Raw genomic sequence first — 27,420 nt, 5'->3', positions numbered from 1 at the left:
AGGTAACGGTGCTCGGTACGTGGTTTTGCGCTTTAACAGCCGTTAAAATCATGGCCATACAAAAGGGTCTCTAATGAAGCCTATACTGCTTGTATATCTGATATTTATCGTTACAGCATGCGTGTTAAGTATAAAACATTATTTAATGCAGGGCGACAAGTTTTAAAGTAGGCAATATATTGACAGATCAGATCTGAGTTTTTTCATATGCTGCCAGACGTCAGACGTGTAATAAGTGAATCTGTCTCCTAGTCTAACTGATCGTGATGTTCATCGATTTAGTACCACACTGTAGTACGGTACCTATCCGGCGCCAGGTTGTACCGACCCCCCACCTAAAGCAGCAAAGGGGTAATCTTTAGCAGTTCCACAGCAGAAGCATGGGTACGCTGGTAGATTCAGGGGGGCAGCACTTTTCAGAGGGCCGTAACATAGTACTTAAAATTGGGCGGGTTTAGAGTTGCCACCAGACCAGAATATTACAGAAAATGTAATAAAATAAAGCACAGCGATTTGGCGCTTTTGGGTAAACATTTCCGGCGTTGCTGTGGGGGACCCGAGCCAGGGGGGTAGGGATGCCGTATCTCTTGAGATTGGAAGGGACAACCCTAGCGGTGGGAGCGTTAAGTGACATTCTGTCAGGGGGAGCAGGATTACTAGGTACTGATAGCTAATGATAAAGCAACTAAAACCATTAAACATTAGCTTGAATTATTGAGGGCTGATGGTCAGGGGGAAGCAGCAAAGGGGCTCGAAGAGATCACCTGTCAGACTTTCCCAATTTATCTATAATGGTCAAAGTTCTTCAGTGGAATCTGGTGACATTCCAATGAGTTATATAGGGGGGAAAGCACATACAGACCCTTGCAGCATTATTTGATAGGAACAAAGTCACATTCATGCTTTTTCAGCTCAGCCATACAGAAATTCTGCTTATTTCATCCACTGGACAGCTGGCAGCAAGCTGAAGGCTCCACATCATGACACCAGTCTCCTCTGGGCATTATTAAAGCTCTCTGCTCAGAAGTGACATCCTGACCCACCCTGTCTTATCTGAGCACTCAGTCAGCAGAAATTTACCCTGGAGTAAGAGTAGCCTTTGCTCCCCACTAGTCTTCCAGGGACACTGGAAGATCTGAATGTCGATTTGTGTTTTAAGTGAGCTTCTAATTAGACCCAATTCAATTAAGCCCATTCAAATGGAGTGTTCTAGAATGGAGAACTGCAATTTTCTTCCTCACTCCACATGAGACAATTCAATTTTCTGCACAACTCCCAAACCCAATAATTTAAAGCTAAATGAACACACGAACACACACACACGAACACACAAGGGAACATCCTAGCTAGTCAACACAGATCTACAGGAGACTGCTGAAGGACCCAGCCTGTAACAAGATGTGATGCATCAGGATTTTATAATTACACTTAATGGGTTTATTAAATTGCTGGAGAACCAGCACATGTAGTAACATGGGAGTAGTTCCAAAACACAGAGAACAGGGACCTAGAACACTGGCTGTTCACATTCAGAAGGTCCACTCTGCCTGATCCAGGCATCGTTTCCTACATAAAAATTGACCAGCGAGTTAAATCACTGAGGCAGGATACATTGCCAGAGAACAAGAGCAGCAAGGGGTGACTTTTCCCCCAAACATCGATGCAAAACCAATACAATAAAGGTAGCTCACCAAGAAAGCAGCTGATGAAACTGGAAAAAATTCTTTAATATCAGTTAGAACAATCTGTATTACATTAGCGGTCAATGTTTGCCAGCCCAAAAATGATCCAAAAAAAAAAAAAAAAAATCATTTAACAGAACATTCCATTAAACTGACCAACTCCCCAGGGGGGGGAAAAAAAAAAAAAAGTTACCAGAATATACCAATGCCAAGACATGAATCATATACAACAAAAGTCCATAGAGAAACATAATTTAAATTTTTTAAATATACATTTCAGCTGCTTCTCTTAAACAGGCTACAAGCAGTTTTTACATTAATTTTACACAAGGATTGCAATGGCTCCATTTTCCAGGTCCATGCCTTCGGGACAGGAATGGTGCAGGGCTGCGTAACGCAGGAGATCGGATTGGCTGAAGTGCTTTGTAGAGGTAGATTCTTCCGGGTTGGAAATGAGACAGGTTATGATTTTTTTTTATACCCCAATTCACCGCACTGCGGGAAACCCCAGTCTCCTGCACTGCCAGCAACCGAGACCCCACCCCACCCCCCACCCCCACTGGGAGTAGGAACTCGCCAAAAAGAAGAAAAAAAAAGGTGCAGGTACAGAGATTACTATCTGGTGTGTTACACCCAAAACCTTCAGGGGCCTGCAGATGAAATGATGTCTGGCCTCCTATAGATGGCTTTTGGCCATTAGTCCATCACGCTTTTCTAAGACTTCCTGTGAGAAGCTTCCATAGCTTGGCTCGGTTCAGTTTCAAAAACAGAGGCCACAGTTTCGATTTGCTGCCCGGCGATGACAACAACTAGTTGTCAAGTTATAGCGGCTCCGGCTTTACCCCAAAGGGCCAAACACAGAGACAACAGGCATCTCAGAGACGCCTTTTTAGCTGAGCTTAGAAAGGAATCTGCCAGGAGAGAAGCACCAGAGGTCCAGTTCATAAGCAAAACACCCCAGGAACTCCGCAGCATCATCTCGGGTCACATCAGCAGAAGCTGTCCTGCCAGAACCCAGCTTTGCACAAGTTCCTTTATCAGGACCGAAATTCCAGATTTTCACAACTAGACCTCTAACTGGACAAACACTACTTATGGAAGGCTGACAATGCTACATATTAATGAGACACGTCCCCCTCCAGCCTGGCATGTGTTCAGACTAACACTAATGCCTGAGCTGCGGAGGTCTGCCTGGCCAACACCCTGTAACTACAATAATTTCATCAGGCTGCATTTCCACCTCAAAACCAGCGAATGACCACCGACTCACTGTACACCCAGAAATGATTGGTGTGGACACTGTCATTATTTAACGTGATCATAAATGTGGATCAGAAGTTTTTTTTTAACCCTAAGAACAAAAAGCTTAGTCCCTGAGCCCCCCCAAGCAGAGCGACGACCAGGGTGGGGGTACGTGCCGATTTCTGTTGACAGCGAGGTGCCATATAGCTTCCAAAACAGTTAATTTTGACCGTTTTTAAATCAATGAACACCTCCCATGTTATGAAGCATTAAACTTAAGTAAAAGTCATTCATGTAACTACAAACAGCGCTGGACCTAAGGTAAGTACAACGGACAGGGTCCGACTCCGTCATATGGTACACATGCATTAAGTGAGCTTTAAATCCCAGGAACGCTTAAGTGAGCATTAAAAAGGGGAGAGAAATAAAAGAAAGACAGCAGGCTGGTAATCTGGACAGATGATTGCCATTTCGCAGCATTATCACAACGTGCGTTTAATGCGACCCTCTGCCCGCCAAAGGTCCAGTGATGTTTTCAAAGCACGTTTATGCACATGGGTGCGAGAGGCACACATCCAGCAAGGGCTCAGACACAAAGTGCATGACAGAAATGCTCCTGCGTGGGGACTCTCGGGCCAACCCCATGGAGTCCTTTGTGGCTCATGCAGTCCATACATCCGCAGCACTGCTCCGAGTTCTGCCAGCGAGGCACGCTTGGCTCTAGCCTGCCAGTTTCAGCAAGGGCTCCTGCATTCAGAGAGAATTATATGGTAGTAAATGGACTGAAGTCAGTGGTACTAGGAAACAGCACATAGCACTTAGTAACTTAGCGGTCTGCACGCGACAAATATCAGTATACTAAAACATACATGGATAAAAAAAAAATTTGATGTTCCACTGAAAATGTTATTCTTCAGTTGGTACAGTAGTTGAGGGGCAAACACACCACCCCAGGGGGAAAGAAATTATATACCACTTCTATTTAAAAATTGATTTGATGAGGTTTTTGAATAACTGGAACTCACTGCACTTAGTTAAATGTTTTGCACATTGTCTATCATGAGACATCCATGGAATTTAGTATTATGACTGGTCAAAGCCCCCCCCCCCCCGTGCAGAGTTACCTGTGTCTCTCTGGACTCCGGACTGGAGAGTTCCTCCGCCTTAACCTCCATCTGACTGGCGGTGTTGGCCAGCTGAAGGCTACGAGTGACCGGCCCGCCTACCCTCTCTCTAACTTTCATAGAGAAACGCTCATCCTTCTTAGGCTGGAGCTGTTGTTGTTTCCCATCCCCTGTACCTTGGACCAGGACCTCTTTACCCCCACGCTGCATCCTCATGACCAGGCGCTCGGCAGAGCTGGTGGAAGACATGCCAGGGGGATGTGGAATCTGACCATCACCGCTCTTCTTACTTTTCTTGCTAAAAGACAACGTGGCAGCCTGGAGAGGCAATAGCCTCTTTTGCGGTGCCTGTGAGGCAGCCATTCTTCCTTTACTAGGCAGCGGTTTCAAAGGTGCCCCAGAACCATCTGCAGGCCCAGAGCTTCGGGCTCTCGTTTTCCCCAAAGTCTTATGCCCAACGTCCGACCCCTGCTGCTTTATTTCGACATCTGCTGTTCTCCTACGAAGGCTGGTGTTTCTGTCCTGGGTTGTTAGGGCTTCTGCAGCACCCTTTCTCGCTTTCTTGGAAACTGGTTTCATGGGACAACTGACGGCTACATGCTTGTTCAGGCTACCTAGATACGTGAATTCCCTCCTGCAATGTGGACATACATGGACTTCCTGCTCTGCCTCAGAATGTGCGGCCTTCTTTGCAGTAGACTTATTTCGCTGGGATATAGCTTTTTGAACCAGTTGATTCTTCTTCTTGCTTAGTGCGCTCAGCTTCACTTTACCCGAGGACTCCTGGCTGAAGGTGAGCCTCTTGGGCTGGCCCATCCTACGGAAGGTGATCAGGCCCCCATTTGCAGCCGCTAAGGGTGAAGGTGCACCGTTCTGAGGCTTTGCTATTTGACGGAGAGGAATTGGGTTTTTCTTGGGAGTATACCGCTTCTTGTCGCTGGCACTGGCACACGCCAAGATGTGCTTGTGCAGCTCCGGCATGTTGTCAAAGCTCTTGCCACACTTTGTACAGCGGATGGCCGTGGAGAACGTCTGTGGGATGTTGTGGGTGGTGAAGTTGGTGGCAGAGGCCACAGAACCTGCAGGGGTGCGGTTGTGATAGGGAAACGGTGGAGGCTTGAAGCTGGGATAGTGTTGGTTAATGCCAAGACGGACATCTGGACCCTTGGGCTTGCCTCCTTCAGATGCCATTATCTTAATTGTAGTGTACAGCTCCTCAGTGGAATCGTCCGGCTCCTCCTCTGCCAAGTCTTTGGCTTTCAGAGCTTCAGGACGTGCCAGAGAGGTACAATCAACAGGGGAGTCATTGGCTGCGCCTGAGGGGAACTGCTCAGTACCGGCCTTGGCTGGATCCGTGTAGTTTTGAGGTCTCAGCTTGCCGTTTTCTACTACAGTGTGAGTGCAGTCATGCCCAGGGTGCAGGTCCTTCTGGTGCTGCTGGAGGTTGCACAAAAAGGCAAACTCCTTGGAGCACACGCAGCAGATGAAGATCCTGCCAACGCTGTGAAGAGCAGAACGGTGTTCCAGCAAGTCCGCTGCATTTCCAAAGAGCTGAATGCAGAATTCGCATTTAAATGGCCACTCCAGGGCATGTCCCATAATATGCTGACTGAGCTCCTTTATGGAGGGGAAAGGATTCTCACAGACATTACATATAAAGTTCTTGCAAAACATCTCTAGTTCACACGACTCCTCATCAGAAGCCTGATCTGTAGCGGCACTGTTATGATCCCCAGATATGTCAACTGGCTCATCCTTGGGTTGAGTTTCATCATTGATGACAGAACAAACAAGAGGAGGTGGTAACACCAGTGTGGGAGGGCTTTCTGATATAACAGGGGTCAGTGGAGACTCTGGTAAAGAAGCTACAAGGACAGGAGGGTCAAGCAAATGAGGTGAAGCTGTTGATAAAGGCTGTTCCTGGCCATCAGTCTCCTCAAGCACAACGACACTCTGATCTGATGAAGCTTCCATAGGACTATGCTGGACCGCTGCAGAGGCTGAATCAATCAGTTCCATTGTTTCAGTAACACTGGAATTGCTACAAGTTTGTGATGCCTCCTTATCATCTACTGCAGAAAAACCAAGAGGAGAGGATGACTGTTCTGCTGAAACGCTTTCGGGTGAGGAAGGCTTTGCATTATCAGGGAAAATCATGGGTTCAATGTGCATCACACACACATCTGGACTAACTTTCGGATTTACGGACTGGGCAGTAAGGTCTGCACTGTCAGCGTTGGCATTAAAGACCTCTGAAAGAGGCGGTGACTTACTATCATCTGAGCCACTATCTTGTGAAGGTCCTTCCAAGATAAATTCAGCAGGTCTGGGAGATGTTTCAGGTGATAAAACAGGAAGAGGGCGAGGTCTTGGCGAGTTGGAGAGCTGAGAACTGGGAGAAGGTGACATAGGGAGAGGAGAAGGAACGGTTGGTAGAACTGGAGGTGGTGGAGTAGGGGATGCTAGGGTGGGAGTATGAGGTGATGGTGGGTTCATGATTACTGGTGTTAATGATGGAGGGGGAGGGTGAAGAGCTGATTCAGACTGAAGGTTTTCGGGATCAGTGCAACTGATGTCCAGAGAGCTAACCCCTGTGTCTACAGTTGTTAAATTGGTGACTTCCTCTACTGATGAGTCTAAAGAGGCATACTCATTCATTAAAACTTTCTCCAGCATGCTGGTATTGGGTTTCCGCTTCTTAGCCAACGGTTGCAAAGCCTTTGCCTCAGACTCAGAGGTGGTCTTCCGTTGCATACTTAGGTCCAGGACAGCTTCCCCGGGTCCCTTGTTCTGGCCATCGATTCTTTTGCCAACAGCACCAGAAAGGTCCAGAGGCTGCTGGTTACAGGAGCTGCCACCACTTCGAGTAGAAGGCCAATCGACAGGAGAAACTTTGAATGCATCCACTGCTGTAGGACTCATTGCATCCCTATCCCCTTTACTTGACACAGGGTAAATTGGGGACATACACTGGCCTTCTACTTTTGGTACTTTAAGAGAAAACAAGCTTCCTTCATTCTTACCACTTTCACCTTTCTGTTCTGGACTGAGTTGTGGGGAAGTTGGTGGGGATGACGTTCTTCTTTTGAACCTCCCTGAAGCTGCAGGTAACACTGCCACTGACATTGCAGGTGGAACGAGCCTGTTGGCTTCAGGCGGAGTCAAGTTGGGCTTCTGGTTGTCCTGAGTTTGTAAGAGCTGCTTCAGCTTTGGGGAGAGATAGACTGTTCGCTCCTTTTGAAAGGCTAAGGTATCTGTGGCTTGAGGGCAGAGCCCACCTGCCAAAGATGACGCTGATGAAGATGAAGACGAAGAGGCTGAAGATACGGTATCCAATTCTAAAGATTCCGTTTTTATTTTAGGAAGAAGGGGTGGAGTAGATGTTCTCCTTTTTGCTGCTGACTGGACAGCACTTGTGATATCCTTTTCAGTGCAAGTTGTGGTTTCTACTTTTACAGCCTGGGAAGTCTTATCAGAGCTAATGATCACAGCATCAAGCCCTAACATTGAAGCTGAGTTGGAATCAACCTCTACCACTTCACAGGTGCTCACAGTACTAGTGGACAAGATTTTTCCATCGATATAGAAGCTGAGGTTTTCTGATATATTACTAGAGATGTCGATCATGTAATCTTCATCTTGATCTCTTTCATCATCCACATCCCCACTGGGCAAGTACACAGCATGTGGGCTAGTGCTGGGGGATTTCTCAGGGGCTGCTGCAGGTTGCTGGGGCTGTCCCTCCTGCAGCAAAATACCTTTCCTGCGGACCCCCTTAGGCAACAGATGGCGTTCATGAATCCTGCGTTGGTGTCGCCGCATATTAGTGTGGGTTCCAAAAGCCTTCTTGCAATACTTGCAAGGATAGAGCTCCTTCAGCTCTCCTTTTTCGTCCAAAATGATGGAGCGCTGTTCCATTTCCACACCTTGCTTATCAGCCACAGAACTTTCTGGGGGCCCACTGCTGCTCTCTGAAGTCACCAACAGCTGCCCAGAAGTGGCAATGAGGTCTGGGCTTGAACTATCTGTTACTAATGAAGGACTTGCAGCTGAGGTTCCACTAAGGGAGCCCAGTTTTTTCTTTGAGCCATTTTCATGGCGGCGTTCATGCCGCCGCCGGCCAATCTGAGAGCCGAAAGGTTTACTGCAGTATCGGCACTTGAAGGTGTGGGTTTGGTGAGTTGCCGCAACATGAATGTGAACGTGGCGTTCAAGGCCTTGCTTCGTGGTGAAATGACGTTCGCAATGCTGGCATGGAAAGTGTGACTCCCCCCGGGAATCATCTTCATAGTCAGGCTCTGGCTCCAGTTTCAGAACAGAAGAAATGGGTGCAGTTTCTTGTTCAACAGCAGCAGCAACTTCCTCTTCAGGATCCTGACAGCCAGACTCTGGGCATGGCTGTTCCTCTGCTTCAACTGGCTTAGCTTCAGCTGGGGAAGATGACTCACTTAGGGTCACCTGTTGCTCTTGCTGTGCTTCCTCCAAGTCCTGCTCTTCCTGTTCTTCCACCAATGAGGTGGTTGGGGGGGTATCCTCATTCGCATATTGGGAAGTTTCTGCAGACAGGAAACTGTCTTGTGTTGCCATCTCTAAAGTGGGTGAAGGTCCCTCACTTTCTGCTTTTATACCTGAAAGCCAACAAAGGAGTCAAAAATCAACTTGATACATACATAGCTCAATTCTATATCAGTTACAGATAGGTTAACTACAAAATGTTTACTAAACTGCATATGGAAAAAAAATTTAATAATCAAAAACTTTGCAGCGCAGGATGCCTCACCATTATCTGAACCTTGCATTTCTGAGCGCGCCAACTTGGCTCCCCGCGCCTGCTTGGGGCTTCGGAATCCTCCCAAACCAGCCTGTCTGGCTCTGGCTCTCTCCAGCAGCTTCCTCCGTGCTGCACAGGGATTTAGAGAGACATTCAAGATGATGTTTACTTTGTTTAACTTTAAACTAGTCTGAATCGTATGACCACCTCTAATATCCCAAATACTATTAGCGATCCAAAACATGCTAATTTCACAAATTAACTGATATTTTTAACTGAGCAGGCAAACAACACGTGGAAATCCAGTTGACAAAGTGTCAATGACAGACTATTCAATGTATTCACTTCAGGGAAAAAATTAGGCACATTATAGAAAAGTATTCTTTGCTCACTTGTAGTCAAATGGCAAAAGTATCAGTACCAATAGTATCAACTTACATGGATATACTAAGACTTTTTCTAATCAATACTAGACTGGCCCAGCTCAATGAAGTCATCCAGGAGCGAACATGGTCAGTCCCTGGAGAATTACCAGCTGCCTCTTCCAAGGGCAATACCAGGAACCGGAAGTATCAAAACAACTCCATCAATGTATAAGCAAGCCATCGCAAATGGTATACTGATTCATACCGAAAACAGTTTATTGTTATTAGAGCTTTCAAATACTGCTTGATATTGATAAAAGAATTGATGGCGGAGAATGGCAGCTGACAACTTCTGAAATGCACTGTATGCTTTTGGAGTAAGACCTGATTTTTCGTGTTTGTCCATTCTACTGTATCATGGTCTTCCACAGGCTTCCTTGTATGTGTTTGTGTTTGAATATTATGGGAATGAAGGGTAATTTTGTTCTGTCACAATATGTTGAACAATGCTTTTAAAAACTTGTTTCAGTTACTTGAATTTATAACAATCGTTCGGAAGCCCTAGTCATTTTCATTAAATTAATCTACGCCTGAACAATTTTAGTAGTATGTTTTGCAATGGTATGTTTTAGAGAAGCCCAGATTGAAATTTTCTTGGCTGATTCCGATTTCCGAGTTTGACACATTTTACTTTTTCCATTGCTGCACCGCTAAAAATGTACCACAGAAGATCAGAAATGGAAGATATAGCTGACGCGTCAAAAATCTATTGTCAGATACTAATCGATATAAAAAATAGTATCTGACTAGATATTCATTTTCACCATTATTGATACCAACAGTGCGGTTTTGCCTCATTCGTCACACTTCACGTAGCTCACGTAGCGCACGCGCGCGCACGCACGCACGCACACTCGCGCAGCCCCTCCCCTCCTCTCAATAGCCGCTGAATGCATTCGCGCTGGTCACACACAGAGTTGCCCGAACATGGCATATGCTGCAGTTGAAGGCATTTCGCAAGCTGCTTTAGTTTTTTTTTTTTTTTAATTAAAAAAAAAAAAACAGTGCTGTTTGCAAGTATTTTGCAGATGAGCATGGAAAGGCTAAGGATGTCAATAAGCCTCTATGCAAACAGTGCTACAAAGCTGTAGCGATGAAGTCAAACCTGGTGAAGCATCTTAAAGACCGACATTCCGGTCTTTGAGAAATTTCGCGAGGTCAGTAAAGCTCACGTTCAAGCAACACTGAACTATTAAAACACATCAAAAATGTTAATTTGGCCAGCGTGCACCTTAACATTAGCCATTTATCTATAAGCAGCTAGCCAATATACATGTTATACATGTAATAAAATAGTTAACGTGGGAACAATGCAAAAACGTAAAACAAAAAAGTGTCCTGTAAAATGTGGTAAGCGTCCAGTAATACTTTTAAAAAAAATACCGTCATATACCGTGAGACCGATATAACTTTGAAAGTACCTTGATATAATTTTTGGGTCATACCGCCCAGCTCTATTCCAGAGGATGGGAAAACCCGAGATGTACTTCACGATCCCTTCCTGTTGAAATCCCAAGGCTGCAATTATGATAACAGCAAGAAAAACAAAACCTGGATTCTGAGCAAGAAGCATTCCCAAGAGATTGTTTATTGGTCATGCAAGCCAGAGTCATGACCATCCCATGACCATTTGAATTCTGCAAAGTGTCCAACCCTGCTGAGTCGAACTCCAGTGAAGGAGCCACTGCATAGTACAAACCTACAAAACTCCTGTACCACACTGCATCTCCTCAGACTACATATGCATCTTTATTACGGTCACAGCCCTGCAACAGCTGCTAACCACTTTGCTCTGAGGAAGCAAGTCAGCATCACTTTTAGCTTGGATTTTTAAACCTGCCATCTTCATTTGCAGAGATGTAAATGTGGAATAACAAATCATACTCAAATATCACCATCAGATTAACAACAAAAGGATTTATGTAAAACACTACATCTAGTCTCCAATAAAATCAGTAATTGTTAGATCTTACAATTTGTGCCTGTTTTATTTTGACTGGACAATGTTAAAACCTCAACTGAGCTGATTGTCACAAACCATTAAATAACTACCAGACAACAGACCTTCCTGGTCAAATTTAGTGTGACAGAACTTAGAGTATTTGTCTGCAAATAATGGAGATTCAAGACCCATCACTGGTGGGGCCATAACTTCTGGGATTGATTTTGTACTCCAGATCAGATTTTCACTGTAGTATTTCTGCTTTAAATGGCCTTTGTTCATTTTAAAACGCTGGGACACCGTCTTTAATTATGTAAACATACAAGAAATGCATCGATCGACCGGCCAGGGACTGGAATCGGCTGATTTTCAGTGTGCTTGGCCCAGACCAGGCAACGAACAGTCAGTCAGTTCTCATGCATTTCCAATAACGAACCGATCCATTTCACACATGCGCCACACATCATATGCACAGCGCAGCAGGCAGTAGCCCCATAGCCACATGCAAACTCAAAACCACACACTAACAAAATAGCGTGGAAGTTCTTCACTCAGTGAAGACGACACAAAGACTGCAATTTGTAATACATGCAAAGCCAAAGTAAACCGTGCCGTAACATCAGAGGTAAACTTTAAACTGAAACTAGATAATCTTGAAAAAGAATACCCATTGAAATTGCAAATCTAAGGTTTTTATTACAATAAAAATGCATTAGCGAAACTTTAACCCCCTGTACTATAACATCGGTACAGTACAGTATGAAAAAGCCTGATCTTAATCTAGCTTACTAGCGATGTATGAATTGTATTTGCATAACATGCGATGTTGGTATTAATACTACCATGCACCTATTTGGAAGAGTAAAGTATACTTGTTTTATTTAGAGGTTTGTAACCTATGGCCTTTTTTAAAAACGAATAAAAAGAGGAAAAGGTCAGGGTCGTGTTACCTGGTGAATTTAAACATGGAAAATAATAACTGACATCGTTTTATTATTCAAAACTGTTGCACCTGCTCTTTTTTGGTCAAGTAAAATGTGTCAGAAACTCGGAAATCGGAATCAGCCAAGAAAATTTCAATCTGGGCTTCTCTAAAACATACCATTGCAAAACATACTACTAAAATTGTTCAGACGTAGATTAATTTAATGAAAATGACTAGGGCTTCCGAACGATTGTCATAAATTCAAGTAACTGAAACAAGTTTTTAAAAGCATTGTTCAACATATTGTGACAGAACAAAATCACCCTTCATTCCCATAATATTCAAACACAAACACATACAAGGAAGCCTGTGGAAGACCATGATACAGTAGAATGGACAAACACGAAAAATCAGGTCTTACTCCAAAAGCATACAGTGCATTTCAGAAGTTGTCAGCTGCCATTCTCCGCCATCAATTCTTTTATCAATATCAAGCAGTATTTGAAAGCTGCATGCTTTACAGCAATCAATCTGTCCACAACATTCATGGACATCTGATTACTGTTGAAGTGAGGGCACATCACTTGTAGAATCTACATTAAGTTACACCAGCAGCACCCGAAACCAGTTGTCTTTGCCCAATTTAAAACAGATATGTGAAATTGGTGGTTTTAAACAAAGCCATCAGAAACCCAAAAAGAAATCTGCTTGAAGAATTTGATGCAGCCACAACTTAATATGGAATTAGAATCCAAAAATGACATTTTAAAATATGACTCATATTTTAACTCATGTATTCGGGGTCACAGCCTGCGAGTTGACTTTGCCACTGGCTATATGGAGGTCCATTACTTTGATGACAGAACTGCTGGGAAGAGGGAATAGGAGAACAAATCACCACAAACGTGGTGAAACGGTTTGGACATGAGTTTAGCTGGCCAAAATGGCTGACAAACCACATCAACAGCAAGATGGAGTGAATACCAGTAAACAAGGACAGTGTAGCAGCGATAAACCGCAAAAAGCAGTGCTTATAACAGAGCAGTTCCTTCAGTAATCCACACACAGGGCTACAGCAGCCAGAAAATGCTACAAAGGGTGAATTTAGGCTTGCATGGGGTGCATACACAAACAAAATGGCTCTGATCCTAAATTTTTTGTTGAAAGCAACTAGTCCCACCTACCACATGATCGATCTTACTGAGATATCCACTTGCTTAACAGTAAAATGGTCATCCCATATGACGGAATTTAAAAAACACAAGATGTGCCATTTGTTACACTTAGTGCAGTAAGAATGTGCAACATTAAGTTAATCCCAACATAATGATTTTCATTTTTTGTCCTATGAAAAGGTGGCAATTGACAGGTACATATGCCAAAAGACGACGACCTAGGAAAACACATGACAGGGTCATTAAATGGCAAAACCCTTGATAAGAGACCTTCATAAAGCAGGTTAAGAGAGCACAGATGTCCATGTAAAACACAAAGTCACAATCACCTTTGGTTTCACAGGGCACCCTGCACTGATGAACTTGCCATCACCATTCGAGGGGAAGCCACCTTTAAAAACCATGCTAAATTTCTGCATAGGAATCACAAAGTCAGTGTTAACGGAGCATCTTCTTTATCAAATGCTTATTATTGAAAATGACTTCAGGGTATGAGATTTAGGTCATTTGCAAGGTGCCATATCTCAAGCAGCACTACAACACACAACGGTGCCCTTGCACCCTATTCATCGTGCTACAGGCCAGTCCCAGTTCATCCATACAAGAAGCAGGCCTATGTGTCTCCACACTTCATTATCCAGGCAACATTTAGGTGTCCCACAGCAATGACACACTTAACTGTACAAACTCACTTCGCAAGCATCTGAATCTCTACATTACAGGTCTTCCCCACAAGATAATTACAAGCTAGAAAACCTTAAGCCACAACGTTGTGCTAAAGTCGTATGTGCAAACCTATTACAGGGATTTTAAGTTACAATAACAATATACACTATAGTCAAACTCATCTGTTAACTACCATAGTCAAGCAAGTGGACAAAATCATATTTAACACAAATGTAAGCATGATAAAGGAACATTATACCAGCTAAAAATGTACAAAAAACTTAACACAGTTTGCAAAAAAGGAATATTTATTCCCCTACAGGCTTAGCATAAACGCTACCACCTACTGATGTCTTAATATGACCTTTCCTCGTCCTTTTGCTCTGATAAAGACACTGTCGTGTTCCATCTCACAGCAGGGCCAGTTAAAATTCATCCTGCTTGGATTACAATAAACACCATAAAGACCCAAAAGGTATTTCACAACCAGACATTTAAATTGAGAGGCGCTGCCTGGCTTACACACACAAAAAAAAAACTATGAAGATCGGCGTTGTTTCTTCTCTCCCACGAAGAGTATGAAAACCTTCCCGATCGACCCCATAGCAAAACAGGCTTTCAAAGGCTGTCAGTTAAAGGGTGTGCTCAACTGGGAACTGGGCTCACTCCACGGCCTGCTTCCTACGGCCCAGGCCCGATTCTGGCCCCCAATTCCTTAGATACATTGAGCCAGCTGCACGCTGTATTCAGAGACGTAAAAATACAGAAATACATAGGCGCACTGACTACGTGCATAGGCGGACCGACGGGGCGTTGGGGTCCTTTGGTCTTCCTCTTTGTATGGATTGCTTTTTAAAAACCAAAATGAGCGCACAACTGGGTTCTAAACGCGATTTCCATCATCAGAAAGAGAAGGGGAGCATTCAACACACTCGAGCATATTCAATGCGGTGCTTCTTCACCTTTATCTTGAATCTGACACGTAGCCTAGCTAGCACGCATGCTAATTATTTACGCACCAAATCCGCGCGACGCGCAGCGTTACAGCGGCTTCCTCGATAGTCGCTTTTCGGTCGCCTAGTTATTTTTGACAGATTTTTAAAGGTCTTGGCGACCCGCAGTGAAAACAGACAGACTAATCAGTTACCGGTGCGACGACCGGGCACTCAGCCGAACAGAAGCAGCCGAAGCTAACAGCGTTAGCATCCACGGCCTGGTTGGAGAAACACCGTGGTATCCGGTTTATTTTCTCATTAATATTACTTACACTGGTTCAGCATACAAGCAGCGTGTTGCTCATGGTAGACTAGCCGGATCCGTAATAACTACAGAGCTGGCGTCGGTGGCTGTAAAGGAGAGGCGGCTCGGCGCTTTAGCTAACGCAGGCTACGGCTTCGGGCTAGTGCGTTTCGACTAGCTAGCGAAGCTTCATCTAAGCACTCGGCTTCGCCTAGTTTTCGGGCTGTCGCGTTTCGGCTGCCGTCTTAAGGCGCCTGGCCTTGATTCGCGTCTGGCAGCTACGGTGGTTCCTAATATTAAAACATACTCACGGCGGACCCGGAAAAAAACACAACCAGCAGCACCCGACCGGAGCGTTACGGAAGGAGCCTAAAGGTCATTCAAACTGCCCGGCTGAACCCACCGACGTCGCATTTCTTTAGGCACCCCGCGTTCCCGCACATCGGAGCAGAAGGACGACGACCGAGCGAACGGCGAACGCACCTCAAAACGTGGGGTCGGGCAGCACGGTGGACCGGAACGCGGGCTCCGAGAACCGCGGAGACAGTCCCCGGGACTCCGGGGTAGCTGTGCACGGCTTACCTCTCCTGGCTCTGGGTGAACTCCGCTTGCCCAAGCTGCTGACTCGCTCCTCCTCGATGGCAGCAGCTATCTCGGGGTTGTCCTCCCCATTGTACCAGACCAGCAACTCTTCGCCGGGTCCGATTGGCTACGGGGAAGCAGGAGGGAGAGACCAGTCAGCGCCGGAAAGCGTAGGAGCGCAGGCCTCCCCCCGATCTTTTTCCACCTAAGGAAGAAGCTCGTCGCGACTGAAAAGCAGCTCCGGGACTGAGCGAAACACCACGTTAAGCGCTGCCCCGACGGTCCGTCCGGGTCTCTATTAACAGCTCCCAGCTGTCAGGTCACCGGCCTTTTCTGCCACTCGATGCAGCACGGTTCAATCCCCCCTTGTGGATGGAGGACTCACACAAACCCTGTCTGCATCCGCCCTTCCTGGTGCTCGAGGTCCGATGTGTGTGCCAGTTACTCCCCAACAAATGAACTCAAAAATTTGCTTAAGTCTTCGAAATCATTGCAATATCACAGATCTTGGTAGTTAAACTGAATTTTGGTTTGCAATAATGCAACTGCAAAGACTGTATTTCAGGCTAGATTTAAAGGTTCATTTATGGTTATTCACACATCATAATTAATCTGAGCGATTATTTTAAATCAATACGGTAGAATATCACCTATAAAAACAAACTATAATTCAGTATCGATATTTTAAATATTAACACAAAGTAATGTTTCATTTAATGTACCCGTTGCACATAGTTTCTATTAAATGTGTTCTATTAAAAATCAGTATTATGTATTGGCTCACAAAGCATAGTTGATTAAGAGCTGAGCTGGAACAAAATTCAATACAAACTGGTACCTAACAACAGTCACCACAGAGCAACGTCTCCATATTACCCCGACAAGAAACATAGAGGACTGTGTTTTTGTTTCATCAGACCTGTTAGGTAGTCTTGGAGCCTGGAGTCCTGCCAGTGTTGCCTTATGACTACAGTAAAATTAATTCTTGTGCTCCATAAGCAATCAGATTTAAGCGATATATAAATTAAAGTTTCACAGGGTATCAGAGTAAAGCACACCTGAGAATATGTGACAGAGTAACAACCTGACCAACAACATAACCTCGTACTCCATATTGACAAGTGTTTTTGCATTGCCAGCTTCACTGCATCAAAACCAAACAAACATACAACATTCTGCTCACAAACATTCATCACCAACTTTCACTGGCAGACACTTAAACATGCCAGGGTTGGGCGACATCAGTGACACCCTAGGTGGACAACCCTGAAGTGGAACAGAGGTCCTTTATCGCAACTAATCAAAGTTCTCTGCAGACCAAATGATGTCTGTCACTAGGATAAGCTGATCATAGCCTTTGGTATCCTATCTCCTGTGAAAGTGCATCTCCAGTCACCAAACTTAACTCTGCACACTGTGTACAGTGTATTATGCAAGTGTGTAATTTACTACAATATCTTCAGGCCAGAGGGATCTCCAGATAAGAATGGAGTGTTTAAAAGCAGAGCATGCTCACTGTTTAATCTGAGCACTTTCAGTGTGGAGTAAAACAGGAAACCATGGGTACATCCTTGTGTAGAATTATTAGGCAAATACCCCAAAAACACTTAGAAAGCAAAATTAAAGGAAACAATGTAGTCCCTGTCAAAGGCATGCCACAGAATCAAAACTGCCAAACATGATCACCATATTGTCCAGTGTTTTGTGGCCAACAGCCAAAGAGGATGGCTGTAGCATGTACGGTGAAGATGTAAAAATAACGGTCTAAGATTAAACGGTCAAATTAAAAAAAAAGAGTCTTCCAGAAACCTTTTAGCATGAAGTTCCGCCATTTTTCAAAACCGTAATCTGAATGTAACCTCCACAATAACTAGGTGCAGAGTGTTGCAGGGTCACAGAGGCTCAAATGTGACCTCGACTCAACGAGGCACACAAGCCCGAACGTCAGGAATGGACACAGGCTCATCTAAAACTGATTTTACAGAGATTTTGTCCACAGATGAGTGACTCTTGATGGACTCGACTGAAGGGCCCGTGGACGGACAACAAGGTGGTAGAGCAGTGACAGTGTGGGCTGCAGTTACCAGTGATTCACTTGTAGAACTTTTCCAACTTGCATACAGTGTAAAAATTCTCTTCTAGAAATGGGCAGCAAACACCTTTATACAGCATTTTAAATCAGGGCTTAAAACATTACTGTTTGCTGCAGTTTTTTCAATAAATTAAATCAGTTAAGTCACACACTATCACTACTATAAACCGTTTGGCTTTTAGGTTTTTTTTTTAATGTAATGCCTTTATTTACGGCCTTTTAAATGTGATTTTAATGTCTTGTTTAGATGTGCTCTTCTGCTTTTGTAAAGCACTTTAAAATGCCTTGTGTCTGAATTGTGCCATATAAATAAACTTCCCTTGCCTTGATTTACCAAATAGCACTTTTCCACTCCACTAGCATACAGGAACAAAGCCGTACACAACCCACACCAAGAAGTGCCACAACACACAAAGAAGTGCTTCTCAGAGCAGCATCTGAGAGCCTGTCCTAGCTAATGTAGAATGTGCTCAAATGAAAAACTCGGCTGGTTCAATGGACAACAGGCTCATGATGGTCAAGGAGAAAGGTGGTGGTCATACAGGACATTAAACTTGTTAAAGTGGGCTGTGTAGAACAGTCAATTGTTAGTTATTCTTTATGTAGATTGAACAGCTACATTTTTAAAAATTATTTCAAGGAATGGTGAAATGAGAAAAAAAAACCTCCTTTCTGATTTGCCAAAAACATCTGCACGCTGATAAGTTTTTGTTTTATTTTTGTCTGACAGACTACTGTAACATTTTATCTCTAAATACATTTCAGCAAAAATATACATTCACTTTTATCACTCTGCCCAAGTCTTTCTGAAAATGATCACCAGGAGTAGGACTTGCCTAATACTTCTGTACATGGTGTTGTGACAGATAGCGGCTCATCATTGAACAGGCTTTAAACGAGTCTCGGTGGGAGGCCAAGAAATGGCCAAGCTTTCAGACGGAGCAGCATAATTAAAACTGATGTTAATCTTCACCTGGTTAATATGGCTTCACACATAATGAAGTGCAATGCAGAATAAACCCTTCATTTAATAGGCCTTTTTATATTCTATAAGAGAATTCAAAATCGGAACATTTAAGTTTCGGTGAATGGCTAGAGAAAGACTACTTAGCAAATTTGGTCGTAGGCTGAAATAGTTTCAATGAGCTTGAACTGTTGTGGCTTCAAAAGCCTTAGTCTTCCTCGGACTGATGACTAGCATATATTACCAACTGCCTTGATTACATGTTATAGTCACATTAGACTCTTACTGGTTCCTGTTACCTTCATACCCTCACTCAGTCCTCAAATTCAACACCTTAAAGGCTGTGATCACACTGGTTTCTGCTCCAACCCAATCCCTGAATTACAATTTTACTTTATATTTTAAAAATATGGTACATTTCAAAATCTCATCCGTTTTGCCATTCTTTTTCCCCTCTCTCCAAGGAAATACTATAATTAAATGCTTTGTTGGAAAACACACTGGCATTAAAGCAGCATAAGGTACTAAGACCAATTCAGCCAGCAGATGGCGACAGAGTAACACACAGAAGCTGCAGTCACTCCCGCCACCCCACAGCCATAAAATACCGGGAATCATTCATGTGCTTTTGAATAATAATCTTGTTCACACAGGAGTGGCTATGGCCAAACAACTAAAATGTATTTTTTCCAATGACCCAGCAGGTGGCACTACATTTTGACATGTTCAGAGAAACCCAAGAGTAGGAACTAAGCACGCACCTTCAATACTTTGTAGTAAATGGCCCTATTGATCTCCAAGGGGAAGAGGTTCTGCTCCTGCGTGGACCGGGCCCAGTTCACATAACGCAGCCAGTTCCCCTTGGTTGGATCCGTGGCATCGACACACATCCACCCCAAGGCCGGAAAGTACACCTGTCCGACAGAAACAGAGCACTGATTGAATTTTATTCAATTTACTTTGCCTGGTTGGAAATTCACCTAATATCACTATAAACTGGATTTCATTCAAAATTCATCGTTGCATGAACTTTAATGAATGAGCACTACTCACGGATCCACAGCAGATGGTCCTGAAAGCTAGAGGCACATTTCTCAACATCACTCATGCCTTTAAGTTGTATCAATATAAACAATTTAGAAGAAAAAACCCACAGTAGATTTTCTTTAGATAAAGGGCATTTGCATTCAGCTGTTGAGAAAAGAACCCCTTGAAAACAGGAAGAATAAAGCGTCCTGGTTTTCACTTCCTGAAGCACCCTGGGTCCTCGGATAGGTGGTTAGTGAGCTGCCCGTGTCAAGCCGCTGGCCTTGCAGTGTCACTCACCTCCCACATGTACACATTGCTGGTCACCTGGGACCTCTTCTTTCTCTCCCCCACGAACGGACCAAACCTCTTGCCCTTCGGAATGAGCCTGGAGGCCCAGATACCTGTAGAGACACATTTAAAGACATCACAATGCGGCAGGGGGTCACCCCGGCAACCTGGTAGTGCACACACATGCGCACTAAGGAAACACACATGTGCCTTTAACTCGCGGTGTAAGCAGCAGAAAAGCAATTCAGTTAAAAAAATAAACTGAAGACTGACACCAAGATGGACTTAAGACCTGGAACATTTTCAAGTATTGCTCATTCTGCTAGTCTGCTTTTATACAAGTCAATGAGCTATGAGGCATTACAACTTTGAAAAATGTACAGAGAAGTCAGCCTGTATAGTCAAACTTCATTATTCGAAGAAAACTTAATTGTTTTTTTTTTTTTTTTAGAATATTCACATATTCAGTGGCAGTGACTACATAAGGGATGGTCAGTAACCTAGTCGTTAGACGCAACCTAAACTGAAGGCAGGATTTGGTTACAGGGATCTCATTTGTTTAAAATTTAAGATTCACAGCCGTCTAATGTGAATCGTTTAATATTTTTACTTAACACCACAATTTAGATGACTGTTTTTTGTTGTTGCTGCTGTCCTCTGTCCGTTCTTTTCTGTCCTCTGGGTAGCTAAATAAATAAAAACATGTTATTTTTTATTGTATCCTCATTGTTTTCCTCAGTTAAGACAGTAGTAGGGTAATGTTTCTGGTTTCAACTTTCATGGTCGGTTGCACAAAATGGGCTAAGGCTACCGTGCGACAATGGACTGGGTTTGTGGTTTGACTTTATATTTAATATTCAAAATCAAATGATAAATACGTCATATTATAAAAATTTAAATGTCTTTTGGATTGTAGGCAGCCAATCTTCATGGCTGACATCTCAAGGGCCATCCAAGAGAGCAACAGACCTAAAAAAAAATCCTCTTCAGATACTGGAATTAACGAAATGCAGACAGCTTATAGACAGCTTATACAGACAGCTTATACAGACAGCCTCTGCTAAGGTTTTTACTCTGATCTTTCGACGTACGACTTTGAGGCCCCATGTCCAGGCCTAAATTCAAAGCCGGATAAGAAATGACTAAGTCTCATACTTCCAGAGCCCGTCTACCTTTGAGTAAAACAGAGCAATGGCATGGCGCTGTCTAATGGACCCGGGAGCCCACGGCACAGCCACGCACCGATGCGGTTCTGGTTCACGGCCGAGCGCTTCAGGCTCATGTCCTCGGGAAGCCCCTTCCACACGTGGGCCGGGACATCCTCCAGGGTCTCCAGCAGCCCCCCCTGCGCTGTCATCGCGGTCTGAAACACAGCTTGCTGGCATGAGGCCTTTCCATCCTCAAGATCACCACCCCAAACCCAAACCACACTGAGACCCAAGCAGGAAAGACTGTTACTGGTACTTGAAACTGTCCAGGACATGATCTTTGTATTACTCATAATGCACTGAAAATCTTTTCCCCCTCTTTTTTGTGTTCAAAATCTAGGTAGGGATATAGTCTCATATTTTCCAAGAGATGGTAGGGGCTACACGCACAAACACCCACGCCTGCCTGCCCACCTCCCACGTGACTAAAACTATTTTGATGGTGCCTTCACTATCTCACCTGCTTCAGTGAAAATCCACTCTGGGCTCTACAGCAAGTAGAAAGGGCTGGCCGGTCACATGGGTTCTGGGGGGGGAAAAAAGATGATCACATGGCTTTATGCTTGTAGAGCAGGATCCCTAAATACAGGATATCAGAAAATATCAGCTGTGCTTGCATTGCTCAACTACACCACATAAAAAAAATTGTTCCAAATTCCCACCACTAGTAAAGTTTTCCCTTTGTCCATCCCTCCAGCCAGGCTCTCAGCTTGCACAAACTGCTCCAGCACACTGCTAAATGGTTTATGTTTAACTCCCACTAGACTCTTATGTGGTTTCTCCTGATCCAGCCCTTCTTCCATTGACTAGGAGTCATATCAAATTTAAGAACGCATGCCAGTCACGGGAACAGCAGCATATCAACAAGATACCACCAGATATAGCACCTCTGCAACATTGACACTCTCTTTTGTGCCAAACCAGAAGGTTATACATCAAAATCCTGCCCATTTCTGACTTTGGCCTCCATGTGTTGATTTCCACTGAGCCTCAAGATGGCCAAGCCGCCATTCCCCTTCAAGGACACCCAACCCCATAATGGCACCTCAGCCCTAAACTCTTGACTGCCCATGACTTCCTTCAAGATGCTGAGCTCATCATAATTTTTTGGCTGCATTGACGCAGTACTTGTTTTGTATTCTACATAACATTCTACATACATTTGGTGCAGTTCCATATTTTTAATTCTTATTGCGCACCACCTGAATCTACACGGGTATCGGGCATTGAGGACATGACTGGCTAGTTCAGGTTATGTAGAAATGTTTAAATATGCTTATGTTCAATGCCATATGGTACACATATTCACATTCCACATAAAACAGAGTCAGGTCCAAGCTGTACAAACAACATCAAGCCTCCAAAAAACAACACGATCTCCAAAGCAGCAAAGCAGGAAGCTATGGTTGTGGCTGAGCTGAATGGGTGCCTCCCTGAGCCCATCCCATCTCCCAAGTACCAGTGAACAAGGTCACATAGCACCATTGGACCAAGTGCCAGCTTGGAGACAAGGCCCACTTGCCTCTCTGTTCAGACTTGGAAAAATCAGCTTAGATCCCATGGATAGTGGGTCTTTTATTCCTGGTGTCACAAAAGCTACTGGGCTACTAAGATAATCCTCTGTCCATCACATGAGTGCATGCCGGTTTTTCCTCCTGTACAAGTGCCATATGCAGCAGCGACACCACCAAGGCCATCTGCATAAATAATACCAGCGATGGATGCATGATGTTGAATGGAACAGACATGGAGGAAGCTCTGGCAAATGGACAAGCAGAAGCAGAAGTCCAGTGAAGGATTGGGAAATCAAGGAAAGCCCTTTTGACTCCCAGTGCCATCAGGAACTCCAAGGTGATAGCCCAGAATACCAAGCTCCAAATGCTCAACACAAATGCAAAATCAGCACTTCCCCGCAGATGGACACAAGAAAAACAACAAAATGACAAGAGCATCATAAGACTTTCATTAACAAGTTCTTGTGGACCACCTTGAAGACACTGACCAGGAGAGGCTAGATGTCTAGATCAGACAGAAGTGGGGTTTGGAGAGACACCCACCTAAAATCCACAAGAAACAAGTCAGTCATTAACATGGAATCTGCAGGGGAACAGGAATTGTGACAGACCTAGACACAGCTGAAGATCATCATTACGGATGGATCTGGAGGAAGGAGGATACATTTAGAAGATGGTAAAACAAATACAGAGATGATAGCTGACCTATGCTCCACCAGGAGAGAAAGGGTCTAAGATGATGAGTGACAAGAACAGAGCTAAGCAGCAACATAACTGGACTCATGTTAGGCCAACGACCCTGTGGTGGTGCCACTAAAAATCGCTCATCCTGAATTCTTTCAATGAATGTCTGGCTGCCGGTCTGGGTCACATTAGCCAAGTCACTTCTGAGAGGTGACAGACAGAGACTGTCAGCACGCTGACTCCCCCTGGAGCACAGAACACTCAGGAGACCAGAGCGCGAGCAGAAGCGGTCACTGCCAATTCCACATCAGGGTCAGCAACTAACTCAAATGCCACCCTCCCCTCGCTGGACAACAGGCTCCTTCTGCCACACAAATCCAGCTACTTCAAACACAATGGCAACACCGATCACAGAAATCACAACCAACTTGAGATAAACAATTACACAACTCAACCAGTTAATATTTATTTGAATACCCACTTCACCTCTAGGTCACCTGTCTTCCACATCACTCAGAGATCCCGGGAACATCCCAAAAACAGCGCCAGCTGAACTAAATTCCTCAAAGGTGACAATCATCTTTACATCCACGCTGTGACCCACCAACAACCACACAGCCTCGGGCGTAGAACGGCATCCTTCAAAGCCCAACATCTCAGATACTCTTGTCAGGTTTGCAGGCTGCATGTCGCCAAGAAGAGCAGAGCTTCAGGTACATGACCATCTGGTTGACTGGCAGGGAAGGATGACCTGTCCATCGTGCAAGACACACCAATTCGGAAGACCCATTCTCTGGGTTCGGGGGTTTTCTGTTTTTTTAGAAGACCGCTCTTTCCTATGTTGCAGATATGACTCTAAAGTGTCTTTTGTGGAGAAGCACAAAGAGAATATATAATAATTTGAAGGGGAAAAAGTGGGTGGGTATGTTTTTCGGAAACAAATGGGGGTGGTTTGAGGGTGTACTCCCTCCCCATTGTGTAGTGTTTCCAAAACAGGACGGATTCTATAATACACGTAACGGTTTCCTTATTATTTCTTGTGTCAACTTCCAGCCTACATTCCCAAAAAGTCACTTTGTCACTCTTGGAAACAAACGTTGACTGTCTTTTTTAAAAAAAAAAAAAAGAAAAGAAAAAGGCGTAAATAAAGCAGGGGTCTCACTCGGGCGGGGGAGGTTCCTTTGTCGTTTTCATATAATCAGGGAGCACATGTCAGCGCTGTTTAATTTCATTTTCTTCTGAACTAAAGCGTCGGGCATAAAAATCCACCGAGCTCCCTGTGAAGTGACATCTTCTTACTCGCCGTCATGCAAAGCGAGGGAGAAGCAAACGTGAGATTTACACATAAACGCTACTATCTACAACATTGTGCGGGTTCCAGAAGTTTCCACCCTGCGATGCCCACAAAGCAGCACGGATACTTAGCACACCGTTAGTGGGGGGGGGGGCGGTATCAGGAACTATGTCGGCTGGCTGTTGACAGGCAATAAAATAAACACACACCGAATTTAATTTCCTTGGCCGCGAAAAACCTTTGTTGCAAAGTGTAGGCATGTCGGACAAAGAGTCCATGGACCGGCTCCGCTTTAACAGGAGCACCGCAGCACTTCCAGCATAGCCGACTTCACAAACACCACAACTTCGCTAAATTGCGCGAAATGCTTTTAAAATCTCCAAATAAAGTGAAGTGGAGGGGAAGGGGGAGGCAAGGCGGCGAGTTGGGGCGACACGACGCGCGGTTATCGGAGCGCCCAGCACCCAAGTCTGGCTGCCCCCGAAATAAACCCAAGAAAGAAATAAACCCTGCAAAAACGCAACAGTCCGCTTCCAGCCGTACATTAAAGCGGTTTTATCGGGCTAGGCCATATGAAGCGCCCGTTAATGCGAGGCGCACGTCGTGCTTTCAACAGGACAAGTGGGGAGGCATGCGTACCCGAAAGTTACAACAGAAATAAAAAATGAAAACAAATTAAAAAAATCTGGGAGCCGTAACACTTTGTGTAGCCCCCACCGGCTTGATCCACAAAGTTGGCGCAGACGGTGCAGATCCCTAAATATCGGTATTGTTACCCACAAACATCGGTCAGTCGGTGCGCTTGTCTGACTGATGCTGCACCTACTTGTATCAAAGTGCCGGAGCTGCAACATTTGAAGCCACGCAGAGTCCGGGTTTGACCAGCCGATCGCATTGTCGGATTTTCCCCACTTACCTGCTGTGCTTTTCACCGGCACCGTGCGTGTTTTTTTTTTTTTTTTTTTTTTGCTCTACCTGCTTTCAATCAGATGAAAATGGCGGATGGACGCGAACGCAGAGCACTGTGTGTGTATGTGTGTGTGGCGTGTGGCTGCACGGCGGAGCCTCGGATGTACGTGCGCCGTAATCCCCGCTGCCGGCCCGGCTGCGCTGAGGCCGCCGCTCCCCAGACGCAATTACAAAGTAACCAAGCGCACCACAAGTGTCCGCCGCCCCGGTGCAGGACGTGGCCGTGCATGCGTTACGCCAAATTCCGTAAAATTCATACTTAACAAAGGAGCAAGACCGATCTCATCAGCCTGGGGGTGACTGGGGAAGGGGGGGTCCGTATTCGCCACAGATACCTGGTAGTGTGCTGACAATTAATTGCCATAACGTAAGGCGATGCCATAAAGTACCCCGGTTAATTATTGATGAATTTTAAAAGGGTGTGTTGGGTAAATCTTTGCGGGGCTTCCGAGCTTCAGGACTCGCAGGCTACGCCGTCCTCCTGGGGACAGTTGCAGGCGTGCCGGTAGTGTCGTATGATCGCACTTTGAACGCTCCCCCTCTCTTTTGCAGACACGTTTTAAAATGTGTATTAAAAGCATTTAGGTATTTAGCTGCAGTTTTGTCAGGGAGACCCCACATGGGGGTCGGTGCACAGCGTGAGTTTTACCCGCAATGAGAAACCTGGATATTTGTTTTACTGTGCGATATTTCCCCACATTTTAACTGTGGCCCCTTGTCATAATCGGCCGTGAGCCCAGAATTGCAGCACTGACCCGGGACACCGTCGACTGGAATTCCATATAGTAACGCACTGCGGCATTGCATCTTTTTATTTTGTGGCTTATTTTGTGGATGCACATAGTTCCTCGGTTATTCAGGTCGCCCCGTTGTTTTTGTAAATCGCTGTATTTTTCCCCTGATGTGCCGTTACGTCCCTTAACTAGATACCTCTGACACCGGCTAGTTCATACACACCCTGGAATCTAACGGCATAACAATACTTTTTTTGTCTCTTATATAGAATTAGAGCATCTGCACGCCATGTGGTGATAGGCTACGCTTTCCGTTTTAATCCCTAATGTTTCGTCTGCGTGAAATTCACATTTCTTTTACAGGCTGTATTTGCAGTACCTGTCAGCATCGCCGGCAGCAGCACCCGACCGGATTGATTCATTCCAGGCGTACGTCATCGGCATACTATACGTCAGGATCTGCGAATGTTTTTCCACCAGGGAGTATACTGAGATACTTCCTTTTCATTCCACCTGCCCTTTGCTTATCTTTTGCACTGGTTATAGTGGGATTGGGTGTCTGTTTTAAATACCTCCCAGCGCCCCCCCCCCCCCAGTCATCCTTTAAAAATATTCCTAAATTTTCGACAGTAAATGGTAATTTGCGTGTGTCACTGCGACCCCGAACAGGATAAACGCGGCAGAAAATGGATGGATGTTCCGTTTAATTGAGTTCAAGTTCTGGGTTTAGGAAATAGGCTCATTTCACGGCCTTGTGGTATTAGTTGTGTTGCTACGATGGCAGGTTAAACAAGTCGATCATAGTTCTACCTGGGTTTGTATGGGGTATGATCCCAGCTCCAGGACAAGGAAGACCCAAGTACGCTGCCAC

At 44.8% G+C, this 27,420-nt stretch overlaps 1 protein-coding gene across 6 annotated transcripts; it reads right to left on the bottom strand.

Moving 5' to 3' along the window:
• Positions 1 to 1,706: 1,706 nt before the first annotated feature.
• Positions 1,707 to 27,420, bottom strand: prdm2b (PR domain containing 2, with ZNF domain b). 6 transcript variants are annotated; one of them, XM_023837461.2, is made up of 9 exons: positions 27,360 to 27,420; positions 21,815 to 21,880; positions 21,389 to 21,509; positions 20,156 to 20,259; positions 19,591 to 19,743; positions 15,774 to 15,900; positions 8,829 to 8,948; positions 4,049 to 8,676; positions 1,707 to 3,671 (listed from the first exon to the last, which is right to left on the bottom strand). In XM_023837461.2, the coding sequence occupies exons 3-9, from the start codon at positions 21,501 to 21,503 to the stop codon at positions 3,645 to 3,647; spliced, it is 5,274 nt and encodes a 1,757-aa protein (XP_023693229.2). In that variant the 5' UTR covers positions 21,504 to 21,509; positions 21,815 to 21,880; positions 27,360 to 27,420; the 3' UTR covers positions 1,707 to 3,644. The 6 variants fall into 6 exon arrangements, with proteins under 6 accessions (XP_023693229.2, XP_023693226.2, XP_023693225.2 ...); XM_023837458.2 differs by lacking the exon at positions 27,360 to 27,420 and adding an exon at positions 26,075 to 26,162; XM_023837457.2 differs by lacking the exon at positions 27,360 to 27,420 and adding an exon at positions 25,763 to 25,893.

This window comes from Paramormyrops kingsleyae, chromosome 8 (assembly GCF_048594095.1).
Source record: "Paramormyrops kingsleyae isolate MSU_618 chromosome 8, PKINGS_0.4, whole genome shotgun sequence".
Classification (NCBI taxonomy): Eukaryota; Metazoa; Chordata; class Actinopteri; order Osteoglossiformes; family Mormyridae; genus Paramormyrops; species Paramormyrops kingsleyae.
This window is presented reverse-complemented; position numbering and strand designations above follow the sequence as displayed.